The sequence below is a fragment of the Rhipicephalus sanguineus genome, chromosome 1, assembly GCF_013339695.2.
Source record: "Rhipicephalus sanguineus isolate Rsan-2018 chromosome 1, BIME_Rsan_1.4, whole genome shotgun sequence".
Lineage (NCBI taxonomy): Eukaryota > Metazoa > Arthropoda > Arachnida > Ixodida > Ixodidae > Rhipicephalus > Rhipicephalus sanguineus.
Genome location: NC_051176.1, coordinates 65,383,956 through 65,406,129, shown reverse-complemented (window position 1 = coordinate 65,406,129; position 22,174 = coordinate 65,383,956). Strand labels below are relative to the sequence as shown.

At 41.4% G+C, this 22,174-nt stretch overlaps 1 protein-coding gene across 2 annotated transcripts in view; it reads left to right on the top strand.

The window, feature by feature from the left end:
• The window catches only part of LOC119392405 (sorbin and SH3 domain-containing protein 2-like), a 231,434-nt gene extending 213,750 nt beyond the window's left edge, over positions 1-17,684 (top strand). Inside the window, exons 25-30 of one of the 2 annotated variants that reach the window (XM_049414573.1) lie at positions 200-242; positions 2,916-2,973; positions 5,602-5,664; positions 14,404-14,471; positions 14,686-14,855; positions 16,581-17,684. In XM_049414573.1, coding sequence (XP_049270530.1) covers positions 200-242; positions 2,916-2,973; positions 5,602-5,664; positions 14,404-14,471; positions 14,686-14,854 — 401 coding nt within the window. In that variant the 3' untranslated portion in view covers position 14,855; positions 16,581-17,684. The remainder of the gene's footprint in view (positions 1-199; positions 243-2,915; positions 2,974-5,601; positions 5,665-14,403; positions 14,472-14,685; positions 14,856-16,580) is intronic. The other variant, XM_049414575.1, reaches the window with a different exon arrangement.
• The last annotated feature ends 4,490 nt before the right edge of the window (positions 17,685-22,174 follow it).

The window sequence follows — 22,174 nt, the reverse complement described above, 5'->3', positions numbered from 1 at the left end:
ATTATTGTAGTTAATTTCTCATCGTGCTGTGTCAACCCCCACCCACCCACAACCTGCTCAGCGTGTCCCGCATTTCGCTAGTAGGATGGTGGTCACCCTGCCATAGCCTTGTCAGTCAGGTGTGCGTGATTGCGAAACTTGAATTTTTTCCGTGCTTCTTTCAGCATTGTATACAGAAGCTCATGTGTACTTCTTACAGTGTCAACGACAGTGTCACCCAAGCCGCCTGCAAGTCCTGTGTAGTGAGTAGCCATTTGCAATGCATTCACATACTCACCTTTCATTTATTTTTTTTTTTTCACAACACTCCCTGAAGGCGTAGACTTCTTAAAGCTTTGCTACATTTTACTGCCATTGATTTTTATTGGAAGAGCCTTCTGCTCTTCCTTTTAATGTGTGCAAATAGATTATGTGAGCTTTGCTGCCAATATTTTCACTGATATATATAGTGTAAGCACCAGACTTTCAGCCATTCTGTTTATCATCACGGTGACAAATACTGAAATTAGTGAAGTTTTCAGCTGACTTCATTACAATACAAAACATTCTCTCTTTTTTTTTTCAGTTTTTCTGGTGTAAAAAAGTTATATAGCCAGAGTGTTTAGTTATAACAGTGGGAAGTGCAGATGATGTGAATATAGGAAAGATACACAGAAAAGACAAAGCATGGCATGTGTGCCTTTTTACTTCATGTCCATGTCTTTAGCACTGTCTTGTTTTCAAATGAGTACTTGTCACTGTTTTCATGTAAGCATAATCGGAGAAGATATCAGAAAGTAAAACTGTGTCTATGGAAAATCTTGTGCATAGTTACTGTAGTGCAGAGGAGGAGTTAAAACTTTATTTGACCAAGGGATTTGGGCACGTACGTCCCAGGGTCCCCGCACGACCCCACTGCGCTATGCGTTCATGAGTTCATGCAGTTCCATGACGTGGGCGGCCCGGTCAGTGGCGATCTTCTGCTTGGCCGGGTCCGTCGAGCGCAGCAGGGTCTCTCATTCTTCCCATGTGGTCAGTGGCTCCGGGCCCCGCGGGGAGTGTCCGCCGGGCATTCCATGAGAATGTGGGTAAGGGTAGCGTGGGGATGAGTGCATTGAGCACAGGACGGGGCGTACGCTCCCGGGTAAATGCGGGAAAAGAAATAGGGGGAGGGAAGGGTGCGGGTCTGAAGGCGGCACCATAATATTTGGTGAAATTTTTTTTTTTTTTAGGGATCGGTGGGGTGGGGGGTATAGCTGGCGTTCAGCGCGGTATCAACGAGATTACCCAGTGTAGTGCGGAGACTTCTTCTGTGGTGTTTTGAGCAGTTCATTTTCTAAATATGTTTGAGCTGCAGTGGTGTTGCATCAACTTTTTGTTTCTTGCTCACTGGAAATGATGTGTGCAGTAGTACGCCAGGTACTACTCCACTCAAGGCGCAGCAAGCAGAAAAACAAATCGCGGGGGGGTGGGGGGGTGAAGGAAGGAATTTGGATAAATATGTGCACTAGGCAAATGAAAAAAACTGGATGCCAGCACTATAATAAAGAATGAGCACCATTCTTTACTATAGTGCTTTTTTTTTTATACAATGACAATGCATCTGGCCCCTCTGAGATGATAAGCATGTGCTTATCATCTGCCAGTCATGCTTGGCACTCAGAACACACACGCGGTGTGGTAGTGCCAGCCAGAGCAAGATTCTAGCGCTATGGTGACGCCAGCTGAAAGCACAGATTCGTCTTGCGACAGTCAAGGCTTGTCGGAGTTCGACTGGGCCGAAAGACACGCTTTCCACTGTTCGTGTTTCTTTCCATCGCGATAGTGCATGCTTGGTGAATAAACTTGTTCTATCTATGTGTATTGTTGGTAAAAACCAACTATACAAGTCATGCAGGAGATATATTAGAACATGCAAGAAATAACATACTTAATAAACTGTAATGTGCCTCTTAAGTTATGGTGCACATCAAATTGCACAAGCCTTAACACATACTGGATTTACATACTTCTGTCAAAGGTGTGACCCTTCCAGTTCAATAGATTTGCCTCTTTCATGTTGCACTTATTGGATCGTATTGTGAAGAGCACTATGCCTTCTATATTTCGGTATGCAAGGGCACAGCAGCTCATTTGTGCCACAGAGCGACGTCACTCTCGTCACAAAACATATTCAGAGCACTCGCAAACGGCCAGCAAAATTCACACAGAGGGACACTTGTGCCTAAATGTGCTCCTCGCCAATTTGTCAATGCATCTGAAGAAAAAAAGGCAGAAATGGAGGCTGAGCATGACTGCAAGCAAATGTAACCGACGCACTGTTCCACCCAATGCCATTAGGCTACGAGCGGCACAGTGTTGTCTACCCAGGAAAGAAATTGTCACCCAGGCAGCATTCTTCAAAGCGTGTCACTACTTTACGAAGTTCTTGAGGCTTTATTACAGCATTGACAAAGAAAGAAAAGTTAAGAAAAGTGCTTCTAAAGCAATTGCCATAAGGTGTCCGAAAATGGCCAAGCGTGCTTGAAAACAGAGGCAAATGCATGGTTCCTCTTTCTTCCAAGTTGGAGATGTGTCTGAATGGGTGCTGTTCAACGGTAACCATGAGAGATGCATGGTCTTTCTGTTTTAATGCAGATGTAGATATACACTAGTTTCAGTTTGCTGTGCCACTCTGAGAGCGTAGGTCCTCGAAACTGGAACTGCCAATTGTACGTAAAGATTGATCATTAAAAATTTGACAGAACTTAACGAGTGTTTAAGCATTCTGCACTGCATTTTTTCATTAGCTACCACATTTCTATTGATTCTGAGCAGCTATGCAAAGGCTCAGAACTCCTTTACTGGTCCTTTACTGTATCAACATTTTTAAATATACCAGTACAAATGAAGGCTTATGCAGTGTTTCCTGCTTGCTCTTATCCCATTGCCACTAGCGGCCCCATTGTGAGTGATGCCCGGCCCCAGAGGAGTCCAGCCAGCTACAGCCCACAGGTGAGGTCCTCTACCATGCACATCTGCACGCATTCATTTATTCGAGTGTTTTAACAGCGGAGCTGTTTAAGCTCGGAGAAACCCTGTTAGTCGCGAACAAAAATGATCATACGCAATCTTTTCGTCCTCTTCTTCATCTTCTGCTTCGCTCCCAGAGCACGTGCGCCGATTTGTCCGGTGTGGGATGCAGTCTGATGGGCAAGAGAAAGAAAAAGATAGAAAACAAATAGATAGAAGAAACAAAGCAATACACAAAGAGAAAGAAAGAAGTAGAGAGAGAAAGAGGTAGAAAAAGAAGAGGAAGTGAGAAATAGAGAGAGAAAGAAAGGGCAGTAAGAAAAAGAGGAAGAAACAGATCGAGAAAGAAAGAATTAGAAAGAGTGAGAAAGAGAAACAAACAGAGAAAGAAAGGAATGGAAATAGACACAAAAAGAGATAGAAAAAAAAGAGAAGAATAAAGAGAGGCAAGGAAGGCCGCCCAGCTCTGCGTTTCTTCAGGCTTGGCACCACTTGTGTAAAGCTTCCTTAATTCTTTATGCACAGTAAACGCTCGTCCCCCCACCCCCCGCCCTAAGTTTTTACAAAACCCCCCATTGTCTGAACTTGACAAAACGGAGATGTGCAACAAAATGAAGTTGTACTGGTCTTATGCAATTCTACAAATCAAGTTCAGTCTACTGCTTCACTGTTTAAATTTCCTATTTAGTTGTTGGCTAGAGTGCACCAAAATTACTCTGGCAAAAACTCTGTCTCTTCTAGATAAGCTGTGTGCACGCACTTTGCACGTTTAATCATTTATTGATTTTCAATGTACCTGTGGCTTCAAAACCAAGCAAAAGGGGGGGAAATGTGGTCTTTATTCTATTTTTTTTTTTTTTGTGTTGATTCAAGGCCTGTGCAAATGAAGAAATGGTAGCTACACACTTCTACGATGTCAACATGCTGCTGCAAGATTTTTGTCAATAAGTGGTGTAGCAATGAAGTTACAGGGGTTGAAACAACCATTTCGGCTGGTTTCGGTTTCTCATGAGGCCTCCCCACTCCTTTCCACCGCGCAGAGTGTAGGCTTAGCCCATCTTTGTGACTACACCCACATTGGTAACGTAACACTACGTCAGTGATTACGTCATCAGCGCACAGCTAACGACTGAGCAAAGCTTCCTCCACGTGTCGCTTGTGTCAGTTGCTGGCAGAAGGCACGGTGAGAAATCATGGTGCGAGGGACTGATGGGGTAAATAAATATGCGACACGTGCGACAACTGTGCAACCGAAACAGCATCACTGCACAGCTAAGGCGCAGTTTCGTAGTGCAGAGAACCAATCGACGAGGTCAGCGCGTTGCCCATGGAAACATTACGTCATTTAGCGGGCAAAGAGGACTGGTCAGCCACAGCAGGGGCCCGGGAATTGTTTTTTTGAAATAGAGCATCTGCGCGTTGCGCAGCACTGTGATATTTGCAAATTGTGGTTGCCGCTCCATTTGCATGAATGAGCGAGCTTGTTTCGGAGGTGTGAAAGAATGTCAGGGCCTGTTTACAGGCTCTTTAAAACCTGCCCTATGGCATCCCTGGCCAGAATGCTTCATGGCTATTACTGTTTACCACTGCCTTTGTAGCACGCCTTCAGAACTGTGTAGTAGTCATCCTTGACTGTGCAGATAGCCACAACGGTTTCATCCACAGAGACTGCAATAAACTTTTGTTTTTGCCCATAGTGATATGACTGTTTGCCTTCTCAGCAGCAAGGTCACTATCCACAATCACATTGCTAGCGAGTTAGGTTTCATCTTCAGCAGTCACAGCAAACAGTAGTTTTGTTTTCACTTGGTGCACGCAGATCGTGTGCATGTCTTCAAAAATGCGTGGACACTATCTATGATCGTTTCGCTATCAACCATCATTTCATCTGTAGCTCGTGTGGCTCTCAGTGGTGTCATTTTGACTCAGTGCCAATCTGTGCTCAGTGTCACAAATATGGCAGAAATTGTTGAGGCGTAAGAGCTATTCTGCCCTGGTGTGCATGCTGGCACCAAACTTGCTGGCTACATCACGATAGACGGACTGTTGCCAGCCAACTCATTGGCAAAAAAATTATCGTAATATGTAAATTGTGGTGGTAGTAGTAGTCAGGAAGGGTTGAAAAGCACATCTTAAGACACAGGTTAAGACACAGGTCAAGACACAGGTCATGCAGTGGCCACATTGGGAAGGAAGTCGTCAGATGATGAGAATTGAAGTTTGCACACTGCTTTTATGGCAGAATGAGAACAAGATTTGCATTTTCATTTGGTAAATAAAAGTATATTGATGCAGTAATAATTTTCATTTATTTGGATTTATTTCGCTTTCTTGCAGTGCCAACGAGGCATTGTGTAGGAAGGTTACATTCAAGATGACAAACAAACACACTGATAAATACAAAATAGCCAGTGTAAAGTTAATAAATTGCTGCAAAGCTGAAAAGCAAAGGACGAATGGGAACAATTTCAGTCAATACATAACAGATAGAAAAGAAGAGCTAATGAACATACGAAAAAATAAATTAAGCAGAAATTCTCATTTTTCAGAATCTACTTCCAATTGTAAATATAGAAGGTCAGTTGTGTCAACCAAATTTTCTTTTTCTAGAGCATTTCATTCGCCAATCGTGCGAGGAAAAAAGGAGTATCTAAGTGCATTAATAAGACATTGGTATGTACATATTTCTTTTTACTATGATCCCTCCAGATTCAAACGTAATGTGGTGATTTCAGATAAATATTCGTGAATGGCTGCATAACTGTGGTAAATCTGGAATAAAAATTTTAGGCCAAGGATCTTTCAACCTAATGGTAGCTGCTTCCAGATCACGATGTCACTGTTTCTGACACAAAAATTATCATTGCCCGTGATAAATCTCGCAGAGGGCTTCTGCACCCTTTCTATTTATCTGTAAGTAGACGAGTGTAAGGATCCCGTGCTACAGATGCATGCTCAAGTATTGGCTTAATATTAGTGAATTGTAATGTCTTTTAATGACTGGGGAACGTACTTGAAATGCCATTGAAAAAAATTACAGCATCTGCATGGCCTTGCCTGTTCTAATATCCACATGCACTGTCCATTCCACCGTATCAGTAATTGTCACAAGATACTCTTGTGTACTTCACTTTATCTGTCGCATAAACTTGTTCCGCATTCAAAAATTAAGTACTTTGTACTGTTGTTTTTGTTTTTGGTGAAAAGCATACGATAACACTTTGCTGCATTTAAATTTATCTTCCATTTATCACACTAAGAGACATTTGGTTGATTCGGACATTTTTTCCTGTCTCATGAAGCCCAAATTAATGAGATGTTACTGTGCCAAATTTATTTATTGTAGTATTCCATAATTACTCAGTTGTAACAGCAATTCCTTTTTAAAAAGCAATTTGCTAAAATGGACATGCCAGTTGAAATAGTGTATGAATCTGGTACCTCAGTGGGTGATATTCTGTCATCACTGACATAGTCTTCTCCACATATTAGCAATTTCTGCAAGGGAAAGGCACCATTCATGTCATACACGCTGTGCCATTATCACATACAACTTCTTCATGCATTGACTAGTTTGAAGTTCAATTTTATTATTTCCAAATAACACTTGTGTATACAGGAGAAGTCATACATAAAGAGGCCCCATTGTTGGGAACTGCAGTGGGACCTCTTGTTATTAGTTGCGTAAAAATATTAAGTTAAAAATATGGCAAATACAATTCGAAGACTAAATAAAATGGTTGTGTAAATCATACAATGTTTAAGCACAACACATTGCACTGTATTGCACTAGTATTTCCAAGAACCACTACCAAATCCTTGGAACGTTAGGCTTAGCAAGCATGGCCAAATAAGCAGCTGATCACGTTACTAACGACAAAACATACCTGATGCTTTGTCCTGAGCATGAGATGGCATAAAAAGATGGCTCATTGCACCATTTATTTGTTGCTGTCAGCGCAGTGGGCGAGTAGCAAGTGCAAGTTCGGATGAAAGCGGACGGATGTATCTGCACGGGCGCTGCCGTATCGATTTGTAACCACAGTTACCAGTGGTTACCAATACAATAAATAAAGGCATGCAACATAAATGCGAAGAAAAATAAACGTGGATTTCTTTTTTCCAAAAGAGCCAAGTCTACTTTAGCTGAAACGGAGGAAAGTGCAGTTTCTTGCTACTGACAATATGGGCGCGCTGGCTCCAACAATTTTTTGCCAGTGTAAATCTATATTGCAGCTAAAATCTATACAACCCATCATTGTCGGTGTTCAGGAGTAAAACTTCGATTTGGCTCTTATAGACTGAAACATTTCATTTGGGCTTGAATTAGCTCGTAAAAGAGGTCTAAATCACAGCGAATGAACGATATAGCAATATTTTGCGACAAATATAACAGCATCCTTGTGCTTTCATCGGTGCTGTTGTTTATTGCATGGCCATAATGGTGATGACTAGACTTGGAGAGCGAGTAGGTCTTTGCGAGCAAAAGGCGCACCATTCTGGACTTTCTGCAGCGTTTCCTCATTCTTGGCATCTATTGAATGCCCTCAAAAATGCTTCTGCTCTTCCTCTTTTCTTCTTCTTAGCTCGTTTTATGCTGCGCCGTTTCGGATCACTTCTTCTTCTTCAAGGAATAGATCGGTGCCCAATATCTTCATTTCAGTTGTCTTCTTTTTCAAATATACCGTCTTGGAGCGAAAGCAGGACATGATACTGTAGCGCTAAACTCGAGAAGAAACACTAAGAGATAGAAAGGATTAGGAAAGTCGGCCTTTTACTATTTATATTCAAATCTTGCCCTACAATATTATGTCCTTCAGTAAGTAACAACTCGCCCAAGAAAAACTAATTGTGGAATAAAAGCACGATAGGAAAGCAACTAGGACACAAATGAAACAGATTGGATGCGGCCATGTTGGTTGTCTTGGTCACGATTGTTCACGCAGCGCTGGTTTAATGGATCTGGCTCAGTTTGATTCAAACAGATGCAGGATTTGGCTCGTTTTTTATTCAAAACTGCCTTTTTAAGTTCATGTTGCAATGAGAAATTGCCCCATTTTGATTATAATTGTTTTAAAAGGGAAAGATACTTCGGCGCACTTTACGCTCCCGTGAAATTTAGCCCAGTTTTGGTTTCTGGATTTGGCTCTTTTAGGAAAAAAAAGCCACATAGGGCGTATCGATATGACGTAACTTATGCAAAACAAGCGCAAATGTCTCAACCCTCCCAATTGTAATATATTAATTATATCTGGAACTATGTTTTGCTGTGCAAACATATGCTTGCTTACACCCCGCAGCTGTAGTAGGGCTGAACGGTAGTGTTGAGTTGGAGTATAGTAGTGTTAGGATTAGCAAGACTATTCCTACCAATAATAAAAAGCAGTTGTGGGTTTTTAAGTAGCTGATAAATAACAATGCTTTGGTTGTACAAGATGAGCCTACCTATAGTGAGCAGATTTAATTCGGTGAAAATGGGAGTAATATGAGCGTTTTAAGAAGCAAATTTGATGACACAGACAGAATTACTTTGGATAAGCTGCAAGGGGGCTAGTATATGACGGCGATATTAAAGACCCCAAGAACTGATACAGTAATTTAGATGACTAAACATAGAAGCATAATAAAGTGTTAAGAGAGTGTGTTTTTGAAAGTAGTGCTTGGCCTTTATAAGCACCCTTATGCCATAAGCTGTGTTCCTTTTTTAGAAGTGTACATGTATATTAAATTTTAAAAATGGGTCTAATTGAATGGCTGAATATAAACATTCCTTAAATGGTAATGTTGCATGGGTTGCCATGTATACTGGATGAAGGTTAGATTGAAGTTTATTGTGTGAGCCATAAACCATAAACTTTGTTTTTTGAGGGTCAATAAGCAATTTGTTATTTTTATACTAGGTACCAACGTTTCTAGAACCACTTCATTTTGAAAACTCAGCTCTGTTGCTTGGCTCCGCCGCAAGTGGAGGTGGCGAGTGGCGCTGTAGTCGCGTCAGGTTCCAGCATGTTGCGTCGGTGCGGCCAGTGCTACCGTATCGACGTGCCGGATCAAACGCGTTGCTGTGTTGTATGGACAAACAAATAGCCCTGATTTAGTAGTATGCAACAGAAGAGGTTACACATGCTACGCGTCTGCAATATCGACATGTTTTGTGCCCTGTGCACAGCGGGAATTCGGACAAACAAATGACCGAAGTGCTTTTGGGCTCCGCGTGATCAGGTGGAATGCAAAACTAATCGCAAGTTCATTAGCAAATGTACTGTAGAATTGCTGCTTACCGGGCCAGTTGATTCATACTGAACTTAAAAAAACCAGTGAAAAAAGACACAAACAGTGAGTTGGGGCAAATTTGGTTTTTCATCCTCTTTTTTTTTTAACTTTGCTGAAAGCATGGTGCATGTGTTAGCTGTTTTGGTTGTTTTAGGCAAGTGTGGTTTTCAATTATGTTTGAGTTGCTGGTCCAGCATGGTGTTGTGTCTACCTTCTTTCGTGTTTGCGTCTTTCTTTCGCTGGTGTTTTCAACTATATTATTTAATGAGCAAGTCATGAAAGATAGGAAATGGCTCATTTCATGAAAAAAATATTGGTCTGGAATTCTTGTAAGTGCAGTAAGTAACCATGCAAGCCTTTCAATTAAACATGTGATTTATGCATATTTTTTTAGATACACTATCGTGCTCTATAATGTACCACTTATCACTTTCATGTATTGGTTTTTTGATGATGGCTTTCAGCTAATTCCAAAGCACCAAGTTTGGGAAAGCTGATGATAACACCAGTCTATATTGACAGCAGGGGCGAGGCCAGAAGTTTAATTCAGAGAGGGGGGGGGGAGAAAAAGGAGGGAGGTTCCCCATTATGTTATGCTGGATCTCATGCCTGTGTGTGTATGTATGTGTGCATCTATATATATATATAATATATATATATATATATATATATATATATATATATATATATATATATATATATATATATATACATGCATACATACATACACATACACAAAATGAAAAATATGGGGAGGGGGCTGTGGAAATACTGAACACACCTCCTGGCTACACCACTGATTTACAGTCAAGGTACATGTGAGTAATAATTGCAGGAAAAGTGTATTAATTGGTTTATGGGGTTTAACATCCCAAAGGTAATCAGGCTATGAGAGATGTTGTAGTGGCGGGCTGCGGACAATTAAATTCGACAACCTGTAGTGTCTTAACGGGCAAAGGTATAGCACAGTACACGGGCACCTAGCATTTGCCTCTATCTAAATGCGGACACTGCAGGCGGGATAAAAGCCATGCCTTTAGGGTCAGCAGCCGAGCACCTTAACCTATGTCACCGCGGCGGCTTCATTGAAGTGAAAGCTGACAAACTGTAGGCCATACGAAGAACGTGCATTGCCACTGCAGTAGAGAATAACTTGAAGGGGGGGGGGACAAAGAGAGAACAGAAATAGTTGAAGGGATGTCGTTTCAAGACAGTAAAAATACAATTAGGCTGGAACATAACAGTGCAACGTTAATGTTTGGTGTTCATGCACATTTAAGGCAGCAGAAAGCAAAATTGTTTAAAAAGAGAAAATAATAAATGTCTAAGATTTAAAAATGAACGAAAGAAGGGTTTTTTGTTAGACATAACATTAATTACAAGCAACAGACAATCAAGCCAAGGAAAGTATAGGGGACTTTATTTGTGGTAATTATAATATAAATGTGAAGAAAATAAAGCAGACGAAAAGACAACTTGCCGCCGGCAGGGACCGAACCTGCAATCTTCGAATAATGTGTCCAATGCTCTACCAATTAAGCTACGGCGGCGGTCATTCCCCTGTGCACTTTATGGGGTATATATATATATATGTGTGCATTTAAACCTGTGAGTGTTAGTCAGCGCTGCTTGCAGCCATGACGGTGAGTGTGGAACACTCTTGTGCCCGTTTGCATCACGTAGCACGTGATTTTGTTACGAGCTGGCAGCGGACCAATAATCCCTCGCATACTACCTGAAGGCATGAAGTCTGCCAGACCCTTGCTATAAATGAATGAAAGAAGGTGAATTTCAAGGGCTTGTTTTCTTTGTTAGACACAACATTAATTACAACCAACAGACAGACAAGCCAAGGAAAGGTAGGGAACATTATTTGGAGTAATAATGAAATAAATGTGAAGAAAGTAAAGCGGACAAATAGACAACTTGCCGCCAGCAAAGACCGGACCTGCAACCTTCGAATAACGCGTCCGATGCTCTACCAATTGAGCTACGGACTTTGTATCATTGGAGCGTACTACAATGGCAGTTGTCTGGGAAAGTGATTAATGACTTAACACCAGATTAGGCCTGTTTGAGTACAGCTATCAGAGGTCTTGTGTTACTTTGCTGTATCCGATCACCTGTTTCTAATATAGGAAGCCTATTGTGCAAATCAGTTCTTATGTGCATTTGTCACATATTTCTTTTCTTGATCGGCCACAAGCTGCTGCCATGATGGTTACGATTTGCATGTAGGAACACGTCATGCCTGTGCATAATTTACGTCAGAAGGGTGAATTTATGATTGCAAACCAAAGGCTGCACCTGCCAATGAGAAAAATCTCGTTATTCTTTTTTTCTGTGAAGCAAGGCTGTCAGCACACAGCAGCTTGAGGAGTGTGTTATAGTTAAGTGGATTATATGGGCAAAGTATGTTGTTTTGAACAAAGGCCTAAATCCTTCTATTCGCATCATGTTTGTCTCACCCAGTTCTTTGACTTTCATCCTGCTTCCTAGCGACAAGCCTGATAAAATGCTTGCATAGACACGTGTATTTGTGCAGAGTTTACTCTGATATGTGTGTAGTAAAGTATGTGTGTCTTACATTGAAAAGTGCTTGTTTTCCAGTATTACAGAGATAAATAGGTTGACTACTTTAAGCAAAACACCAAGGCTTTTGCGAAATGAAGTGTGCCTGTGGTAAAAAATAGGAAGTTATTGCTCCTGGTTGGAAGTATCCAATTGCCTTAGGCATTAGTGTGGAGGAAGAGGAAATGAATGTGGGCACCTGTTTCTATCTTTTTCTTTCATACATCTGGACAGGTATTAATGCTGAACAAAGGTTAGAGCATTCCTGATATTAACTTTAAAAAATGTTAGTGTGAATGAACTGCAGTTCCTAATGTAGTTATCAATAGGATATGAATGGATTACTTATGACACAGGTGGGCAGACTTTGGTTATATTTGGTTGAAACTATGTCAGACAGACAGGCATTGTGATGCGGATGCGCAAGGATACAGGAGACAGAACGCCAGCATTAGCCACAACTTAAAAGTTATTTCTTCCTCATTTTACCGTTTTGGCCAATGATGAACCCTCAGTTTAATTTTCACTGCAGTTTTTGATGGGCAGATTCAGGTTACTGTCTCTCACAGGGGCTTTTATCTAGTGAGATCATATGTGGAATGCAAAAAAAATTCAAGTGACTCGGAAAGAGAAGATCTGGCTTATCAATGCCGGAAAGGAATGCTTGAAACGTGCAACATTTTTAGCACAGGTGCCACCACTAGAAAGAGGGGCACTGCTGTTGGCAGGATGCGACTTGAGGGATCAAGTGAACGCAGCTGCTGTGATGGCCATGTCAGAAATCGGGAGTGGGCTAAAAACCAAAGTTTTGACAATGTCGTGTAAGCCTAGACGCACTGTGATTCACAGCGGAGCTATAATAATGAGATGTAAAGCGTTAAGGGATTCAGGAGAAAAGACTGAACAGCATGGGTCTGTGGGCAGGAATGTCCCCTATATTCAGAAAGAAAGTATATTCAAACAAGTGTGAAGACGTTTGTGTGACAGTGTTGCCTTTGTCCTGCTTATAGTATATACTGACCTAAAGCCCACAGTATGGTGAAAAAGAAAAACAATGTATATTGCAGCTTAATTGAACAGTTGCACTGACATTCATGCACAGTTACTCGCTTCAAATCAATGCAATTGATGCATTGAGGCATTGTTGGCTTTGGCGGTGCCAACATCATGATACACAATTATGTTTCACAGTGTGTGCCCTTGGAAGTTACTTATCTTTCACATAAACGGATTTGTCCGACATCAGTGCTGTGAATTCAAAGCTGGTGTGCGTTGCATTTTGTAGAGAAATGGCACCTGTGAAGCATTCAGTGCTTTAGTTTGCTCAGGGCCATTTTTTTTTTTTGGCAGCAGAAAAAAAGGTTTCTCATTTTGAGGGTACTTAGAAGAGTAGCCATGAGTTAAAGCCAGCAGGCAGAGCCCACCACATTACCCCTCTTTCTTTGCCTAACCTAACCTCATCTGCAGTCAACACACACATAGTTGACTGGTGCTTTACATGCATGTCAGGAGTTTATGGGCACATTAGCAGTCTTTTTTCACAGCAGTGCTACATCACAACTTGAACTTGTCATTGTATGAAGAAAAACTGGTGTACCAAGGTAATGAGGTTACATACGATAATTTCTGGGTCATTAGCATTCTGGCAGAAAAATTATGACAAGTTTTGAGTGATAGTTGTATTTCCACAATTCTAGCGTGCCCCCAATTGTAACGCACAGGTAATTTTACATTAGGAAAATTGAAAAAAAAAAAAAATTTAACTTGCCGATTCACTTTTGAGTCCGATTGTAACACAAACACAAATTTGGGGGCTACCTTCAGCAAAAGAAAATTGCGTGTTAGAATCGCGCAAAAACAGTACATCCTGTGTATAGTGGAAAAATTTCATTGCAGAGTACAAGCACATGTGTGCTTTTTTAAGGAGATTCGAGCTCTGAGTGATGGCTGAAGTCTTTACAGTTCTTTGCTGTTTCTATAACTTCCAACTTTTCCTGAAATCTTAGGGAAGTTTATGAATATGGCCTCATTCTGTCCTTGTATGAATGAGTTGTCGAGTATTACGGAAAATAGTTTACGTTTAGGAAAGTTTCTTGAAAGGTGTTGAAGGGTGGGGCAGTGCAAGATTGCGATATATTCATATACGGAAGAAATTGTGATATATGTGATACCCTTTTGTGCCAGCACATGACTGCATATACTTGGCTGCTTGAAGCAATTCACTTAAATATATAAAGAAGCGTCGACAGCTAAAATTGCCGAAAAAATATCACAGTGATTTAAAAGCAATGTTTAGCTTTTCAGTGTCTGCTGTCCCTACTGCAGTGCTGCTTGTGTGCTGTGTCTAAAGGTAAACTGTAGTTAATTGAATGTGTGTGTATTCCAGAGTATGTATGGTACTTGCACAGAAAAAAATAATGTTGCTATCTCTGCCTTCAGGTTTGTGAGTTATTTACAAATTTTAATGTTCACGGGTAGACAGTCTCACACTACCCTGATCTTGTAGAAAAGGCATTGCATTGGAACTGAATATGCTGAGTGAGTGAGGTCATCTGGCTTCAATTTCAGGGTCGTCGCAAGGAGAGCCCCTTGATGACATCAAGTGCTTTGCACGTGGACAGCTGCGAGCCGATATCGTAAGCCTCAACTTGTCTCGATTGTAAAGATACTCTTCTTGCTTCACACTGTGTTACTAGGTCAGTTTCGAAAGCCTGATTTGAAGCACCGGGGCAGCGTGACCCATTCCCATGGCCTGATGTGTCCATTTGGAAAAAAATCACTCACGCATGCCATTTCATAGTGGAGATGAGTTGCAACTTACTGTCTGTGTGCATCTTCTGTATGGAGCAGGTACCGTGTGCTGTACAGCTACCGGCCTCAGCACGAGGATGAGCTGGAGCTTCGCGAAGGTGACACAGTGCTGGTGATGGAGAAGTGCGACGATGGCTGGTACCTGGGCAGCTCTCTGCGCACAGGCCTCTTCGGCACCTTTCCAGGCAACTACGTCGAAAGGATATAAGGTGGGCCCATTACTCACTTGACAGACTGTGCAAGGAGCATGTGAGTCATTCATTTCAAAGCGTTTATTAGTACTTATAAATGCGTGAATTTCAAAGTGTCGATGACATCAGTGTTTGAGGTAATCACGTAGGGTTTCCCCAGCACGAGTAGAAGGTTGCTAGGGAGATTCTCAAACTCGGTGTGCGACATATACGCCAATTTTTGCTGTGCTTTATCGTCTTCCTGCTTGTTATGGCAGTTGAGATACGAGTTGTCTGCAGCGAGTTCCGTCTGGTTGTTTCCCCCATCAGATCTAGTGACGCAGTGTCGGCGAAGCGTAGGGGGAGGGGCATTCGCTCGCTTGACGAGGCGGCCCTGGAGTCTTCCGCAGGTTTCCGAAACGTTTTAATCTATATTTAGTTAAATATTGCGATTACTTCTTGGTTATTTCTGTTGATTATATTATTTTGGATCTTGTTCGTTCATTTTAACTCTGTTTTGAGCGCTGCTAGCCTTGTCATCGTCTGTATTGAGCGCTTTAGTGTGAGCGTGATCACACCGCATGAGATGCATGGATGGACAACAAGCCGGGCCCCTAAAAGTGCATCGCACTTAAAAATCCCCCCATACTGCAGTGAAGTAGCCATCCTTGCATTATCATAAAGCAGTGCCATGAAGCCAACTTACATACCGGTGTCCGCACTAAAAATATGGTGATTAATTAACAAGTTTTATATCGAATTGTATGATATATTGAACTAATTCCACTATTTTTTTTTGTGAGTTCTCTATATCCCGTGCGGGTTTGACTGCATTGGGTATCCCACTACGGTGTGCCTCATCATCGTATCGAGGATTTGGCACGTTATGCCTTAGAATTAAATTTTTTTTGGAACAACCCTAGTGGTATTGTGGACAATTTTTGTATAGTGTCTCGTCTCGCAAGAATATTAGGTATTCCAGAAAAGCCCAGCAAAAGGCTTGGAGCTTACTCAAATCAGCGACTTGAAATCAGTGACAGAGTTGGTCGCAAATGCTGAAGCTCACTCCAGTTGCAAGGGTTGCAGACACTGGCAAATGATCGCTTCTGGTCAAAAAGTGACTGCTTTGGATCAATAACTTGCTGCTAAATTTCGAAATTCATCACCATCGTCACTGTATCTTATGTACATTGCAGGACGAAGGCCTCTTCCAATGGTCTCCAACCCACCCTGGTGCTTCACTAACTGATTCCATTTTACGCCTGCAAAATTCCTGACTTTCGTCACTGCGCCTAACGTTTTGTTGTGCTCAGCCGTGCTTCCCATCTCTTAGTATGCATTTCGACTCCCTAATTGACCATTGGTCCTGTTCCATTTCCTTCAAGAGAGTTAGTTGCTTGTTGGGCAGTCAATTTCCTTCTCTTAATACCTACTAGGACATCGGCTACCCCTATTGGTTCTCCAATCCACTCTGCTGTCTTCCCATCTTTTGGAGTTACACCTATCATTTTCGTTCCATCGCACACTGTGTGGTCCTTAGCCTCTTCTCGAGTTTCCTGGTTATTCTTTAGGTTTCTGCCTCATATTTGAACAGCAAGCCAAGACAGTCACTTTTCCACCGAAAGCAATCGTTTTTTGCTAATGTTTACTGCCACTCCCTTGCTGACTTCAGTGGGCTAGAACATTTGCAGTCTCTTTGAGCATGATCTCACTTCATGTGCTGAAAGACACTTACGCCATTTCTGTCTCTCCGTTTGTTAACAGGATGCCACAACAGGTAGAGGCACGGAGCAGAAGGTGATGTCTCCACTGGTCGCCAACCATTGCACCTCTCAAGCACTGCACTGTGCCATGAAGCTTACCTGCAGCTGATGTTCACGGCTACCTTTGTTCTTTCTTGGTTATTTGCCTTTTTTTTTTTGCCTCGAAACGGTCAGCGTACTTGTAATGGCCCACGAGGGTGTCTTAATTGCCATCCCGTTGGTATCAGACATCTTTGAGATGTTATCTTCATGGCCGTACATTGGGTGCCTCTTGTAACTAATTCTTGAACCGACTGTGGTCACTTTAGCCTAAGAGTTGGAAAAAGTAATCATGAGTGCATTCTAGACTAGGTGAGAAACTCTAGTAGGGCATAGTATAACTGCAAAAAAAAAAAGAAAAGCTGATAGGCTGTACTTCAATAGTTTAGGTATGGTTTTTTTCTTTTCTTTTTCTGTATAATTATTTGCAAATGCTGTTTTTTTTTAGAACATTTATGTCTTGTTGATGTTGAAGTTTTGTTTTAATTGTTGCTTTTGAACACTTATATCTTTTTTTGGACAGCTTCAAAGTAAGGGGTGGCACGCGACTGTTATTGCTAAGGTGATTTTTGTCCATGTCACTCAGAAGGCCACTCATTTTTATTTCAGCCTCTGCCGACATAAACGTACGGGTTCCATCTCATTACGACAGAGCAAAGACTGTACTGACCAGCAGTGGCATTTTGCAGCTTTGCCAATCATTAGCCAAGCTACAGCGAGCAATTGTGCAACACATTGCACATTTACGGCGTTTTCCTGTGCATTCTGTGCTATCTCCTGCTTCCATCTTCGAACGATTGTGAGGCATTTGTTGATAGTCTGCTTGTGCTAAAGCACAAGTAAACATACTTTATTTTATACTAATTATCAGTTGAGAGTGAAAAGCAGCATTTTCTTAATGAATAGTTATAGCTTGTTTGCCGCGCTTCAGTACGGTAGTAGGCATTAGATTGTCTATTCAGAATAGGTACTGTGAGACCTCAGCCCCATAACTGCAATGGCTGCTGTTCTTTGTTCTGATTTTTATTATTATTACTACTAAATTTTTTGATAAAGAAAGCCCTAGGCATAATCACTGAGAGTCCTGATAGAAATTTGTCATTTACAGGTCACAAACTTTCAAAGATTTTTAGCTATTTTGCACTCCTCAACATCTGTGAAGGCTTTTCAAAAAAAAAAAAAAGAATGGGTACTTGTACTTTAGCACCCTGCTGTGGCATTTTAATGGCAGCATGTATAATGGAGATGAGGCATGGTTACAGTGTTGTGTTATAATTCAATGTTTTCATCGAATTTGTTTCAAACTGCCATTGCTTATGTCATGACTTCACTTAGGTTTACTGCATCGTTGCCAGGCATGCTTGCAGCACAGTGGAGAATTAATGGTGACGTACAGGTCACAAAGATGCTGGCATTTCCTACAAAGTTTGGCTATCACTTGAGTGGGACGACATCTTTAGTTAGTACAGAAGCAGTGAAGTACAGAATCGTCTTGTTGAAAAGGCTTGCGCATCTTTTCCAAAAAACATGGTGCAAGATTATTTTTTATGAAAATTTCAAAGGCACTTCATTAAATGCGTGAAAAGGGTAACACTAGCCTTCATGCAGTTCAGCCTTGCATTGGCTGTGATGTTTCATCGCCACTTTCGTGGCATTTGCATGTGAAGTCTGTTGAGCGCTCTTTTTTTTTTTCTTCTATTCATGTTAAACGCTTTTTACCATTATTTTAGTTTTATTCTTTTGTTGTTCAAATATGGGCATCATGTTTACATCAGGACAAAAAAAAAAAACAATCTTTCTTTTTAACCTTTGCACAAATGTACCACGTCACATCTTGTAGAACCTGATATTATGTAGCAACCCCTCAGGCACACTTCTGTATCCAATTTAGTACTTTTATGTTGTGGGTTATTACAGCATCCTCTGTTAAAAATTATTTCTGCTTTTATTCTTTCTTTAAAGAATAATGTTGTGATACTTTACAGTAGTGGCTTGTAAGGCATTTGGAAGATGTGTATGTGTCGGTTGCAGAATGTTTAGGGCAGCTTTTGTGACACCTGTTTTAAAGCTTCACACAAACGCCGAGCTCTTTGAGCTGAAGATGTTTGTTCCTGGCTGCTGTCTGTCTCTCTCTGAGTGTTTTTGTAAAGCACCACACAGAAAGAAAATGTTGAATTTATATGAGGTAGCTTTCAACAGAGCATACTATTGCAGTATTCTGTCTAAGCCAAAGACACAGTCTTTACACAATGCTAACCATCTTGTGATTCTTGTTGGCAGTTATTGTGAAGCTTCCAGATCAAGCAAACGGTTGTGTTCTCATATGCCTTCCAAGCTACGCCTGTGGTTTAGCCACATACAGCTTTGTACAGTGGCAGCCTTTGCACAAAATATTTTGTCAAGGAGTATTGCTTGAATGTCTGAGGGTTAATGTGCACACGCATATACCTTGTGCATTTGGCTTGTCATGTTTGCACAGACTGGTAGATAACTTCTCAGTTCACTTATGGATTGTGTATCTTTTGTCTGTGGTGGTTTCAGTGCTGCGTACAGAAAAAAAAAATCTGGTGCTGACAGCATTGTATAAGCCTGGTCATATGCACGCACACTTGGGCCAATTAGTGGTAAATTTCTAATTTTGATCATATGTTGAGTATCGTTTTGTTTGTAGAAGAACTGATAGCTGGGCCAGTTGGTGATAATACTTGAACATGTTTAACACAGCGCAACGACGACGAGGACACAAGAGAAGAAGAGACAAACCACAGCGCTGACTCGCAACTGAATATTTTATTAGAAGACAAGAACGAAAAAAAGGGGGACACTTCAACCCTACACCCATGTGACACACAAAACCAATGAAACGGCAAGTCAGCTGACATCCTAAACAATAAAGAGCCTCACGCAGACCACGTGTACTCTCCAGCACCAGAGAAGTTAAGATATCGTGCTATCTAGAAACCTAACCTCGCTATCATGTAGGGCAATAGAAGGCACACTAATGCACTGTTCTCCCCTTTTTCTGATATTATAAGCTTCAATTATTTCTCGTGTAGTTTGATCTCGGTTTGTCGATAGCACTTCAGCCTCATGAAAGATGGGTGCGCAAAGGCACTGCGCAACATGCTGGGACACATGTGAGTATACATTCCCTTGCAACGAACGCCTGTGTTCCATCAATCTAACGTTAATGCATCTACTCGTTTGGCCTATGTATACACGACCACATGAAAACGGCAAAAGATACACGATACCCTTCCTACACTGTACAAAAGGAGTCACGTGTTTGACCCCACAGCCATCTTTAACGACTCCTGACACGCGGTTCTTAAGCTGTCGTTCAACAATCCCACAAACCTTATTCAACTTATTAGGCGACGAAAAAACTACACTTACTCCAAAACGGCTGGCCACATTCTTCAAGTTGTGGGATAGTTTGTGTATGTACGGAATTACTGCTGAAGATTTCCTTTGCTCTGGACCTAAATTAGCTGTGATATTGTTTACGTTTTTCTTAACTCGCTTGGTCAATTTGTGAACAGTTTGCCGGATGATAGTGTCCGGAAAACCGGCGTCTGTTAGCCTCGTCACCTGTTCCGAGAAGCTGGCGCCCATCTGGTGAAAACAAGACCTAAACAGTGCAGAGCGCAAACATGAAAAAGCAATACCATTCTTAATAACTTTCGAATGGCCTGAATTAAAATTTAGGAGCGGTTTTGCTGAACGAGGGCTATACTTCCAACACACATGGTCACTGTGTACTTCTAATTGGATGTCTAAAAACTGTAGGCGGTTGTTTTGAGGTAACTCATGGGTGAAATCCAAGCCAAGACCACATTTTTGGAAAACATGGATGACGTCAGGTACTATTTGTTCAAAATTGGATGCCTGAACAAAGACAAGAAAATCGTCAACATATCTAATTATTTTGAACGCTAGGCCGTTGAGACACTCCTGAACAGAACTATCTACCCTTCCTAGAAAAATGTTACTTAACACAGGAGCAACTTGTGAGCCTATGCACACACCAGAACGTTGTAAGTAAAGGCTACCTCCCCATTCAACAAATGTTGAATTCAAGTAGAAAGAAAGAATCTCCAGAAAACTGTTAACAGAAATACCTGCAGTGTTACAGAAACTCGCTTCGTCATTACCTTCCGTTATACATAGTCTGACACTTCTCATCAGCTCATCATGGGGGATATTATAATACAGGTCACAAACATCAATACTAAAAACATTACAGGAGCCAGGGTTGGATCTATCCAAAAATTCCACAAGTTCATCAGAATTACGTACTGCGAAGGGATCATTAATTTGTAGCGCCTGTAAATTCTTTTTCAGGTAGGCCGATACACTACTTTGCCACGTATCTCTTTCCGTAATAATTGCTCGGAACGGAATCCCTGGTTTGTGCGTCTTCGCAGCAAAAAATAAATCTAAATGCAACGCCTTCGCTTTCTTCACCGATGCAACTGTAAGTTCCAGATTATGTTTCTGAAGAATAGCAATAGCCCTTTCCTTCACTTTGGAAGCCTTTTTGTCCATTTGTTTAAAATTCTTATTTACAGCTGCCCATGCTTTTGTGTGCATAGGCTCACAAGTTGCTCCTGTGTTAAGTAACATTTTTCTAGGAAGGGTAGATAGTTCTGTTCAGGAGTGTCTCAACGGCCTAGCGTTCAAAATAATTAGATATGTTGACGATTTTCTTGTCTTTGTTCAGGCATCCAATTTTGAACAAATAGTACCTGACGTCATCCATGTTTTCCAAAAATGTGGTCTTGGCTTGGATTTCACCCATGAGTTACCTCAAAACAACCGCCTACAGTTTTTAGACATCCAATTAGAAGTACACAGTGACCATGTGTGTTGGAAGTATAGCCCTCGTTCAGCAAAACCGCTCCTAAATTTTAATTCAGGCCATTCGAAAGTTATTAAGAATGGTATTGCTTTTTCATGTTTGCGCTCTGCACTGTTTAGGTCTTGTTTTCACCAGATGGGCGCCAGCTTCTCGGAACAGGTGACGAGGCTAACAGACGCCGGTTTTCCGGACACTATCATCCGGCAAACTGTTCACAAATTGACCAAGCGAGTTAAGAAAAACGTAAACAATATCACAGCTAATTTAGGTCCAGAGCAAAGGAAATCTTCAGCAGTAATTCCGTACATACACAAACTATCCCACAACTTGAAGAATGTGGCCAGCCGTTTTGGAGTAAGTGTAGTTTTTTCGTCGCCTAATAAGTTGAATAAGGTTTGTGGGATTGTTGAACGACAGCTTAAGAACCGCGTGTCAGGAGTCGTTAAAGATGGCTGTGGGGTCAAACACGTGACTCCTTTTGTACAGTGTAGGAAGGGTATCGTGTATCTTTTGCCGTTTTCATGTGGTCGTGTATACATAGGCCAAACGAGTAGATGCATTAACGTTAGATTGATGGAACACAGGCGTTCGTTGCAAGGGAATGTATACTCACATGTGTCCCAGCATGTTGCGCAGTGCCTTTGCGCACCCATCTTTCATGAGGCTGAAGTGCTATCGACAAACCGAGATCAAAC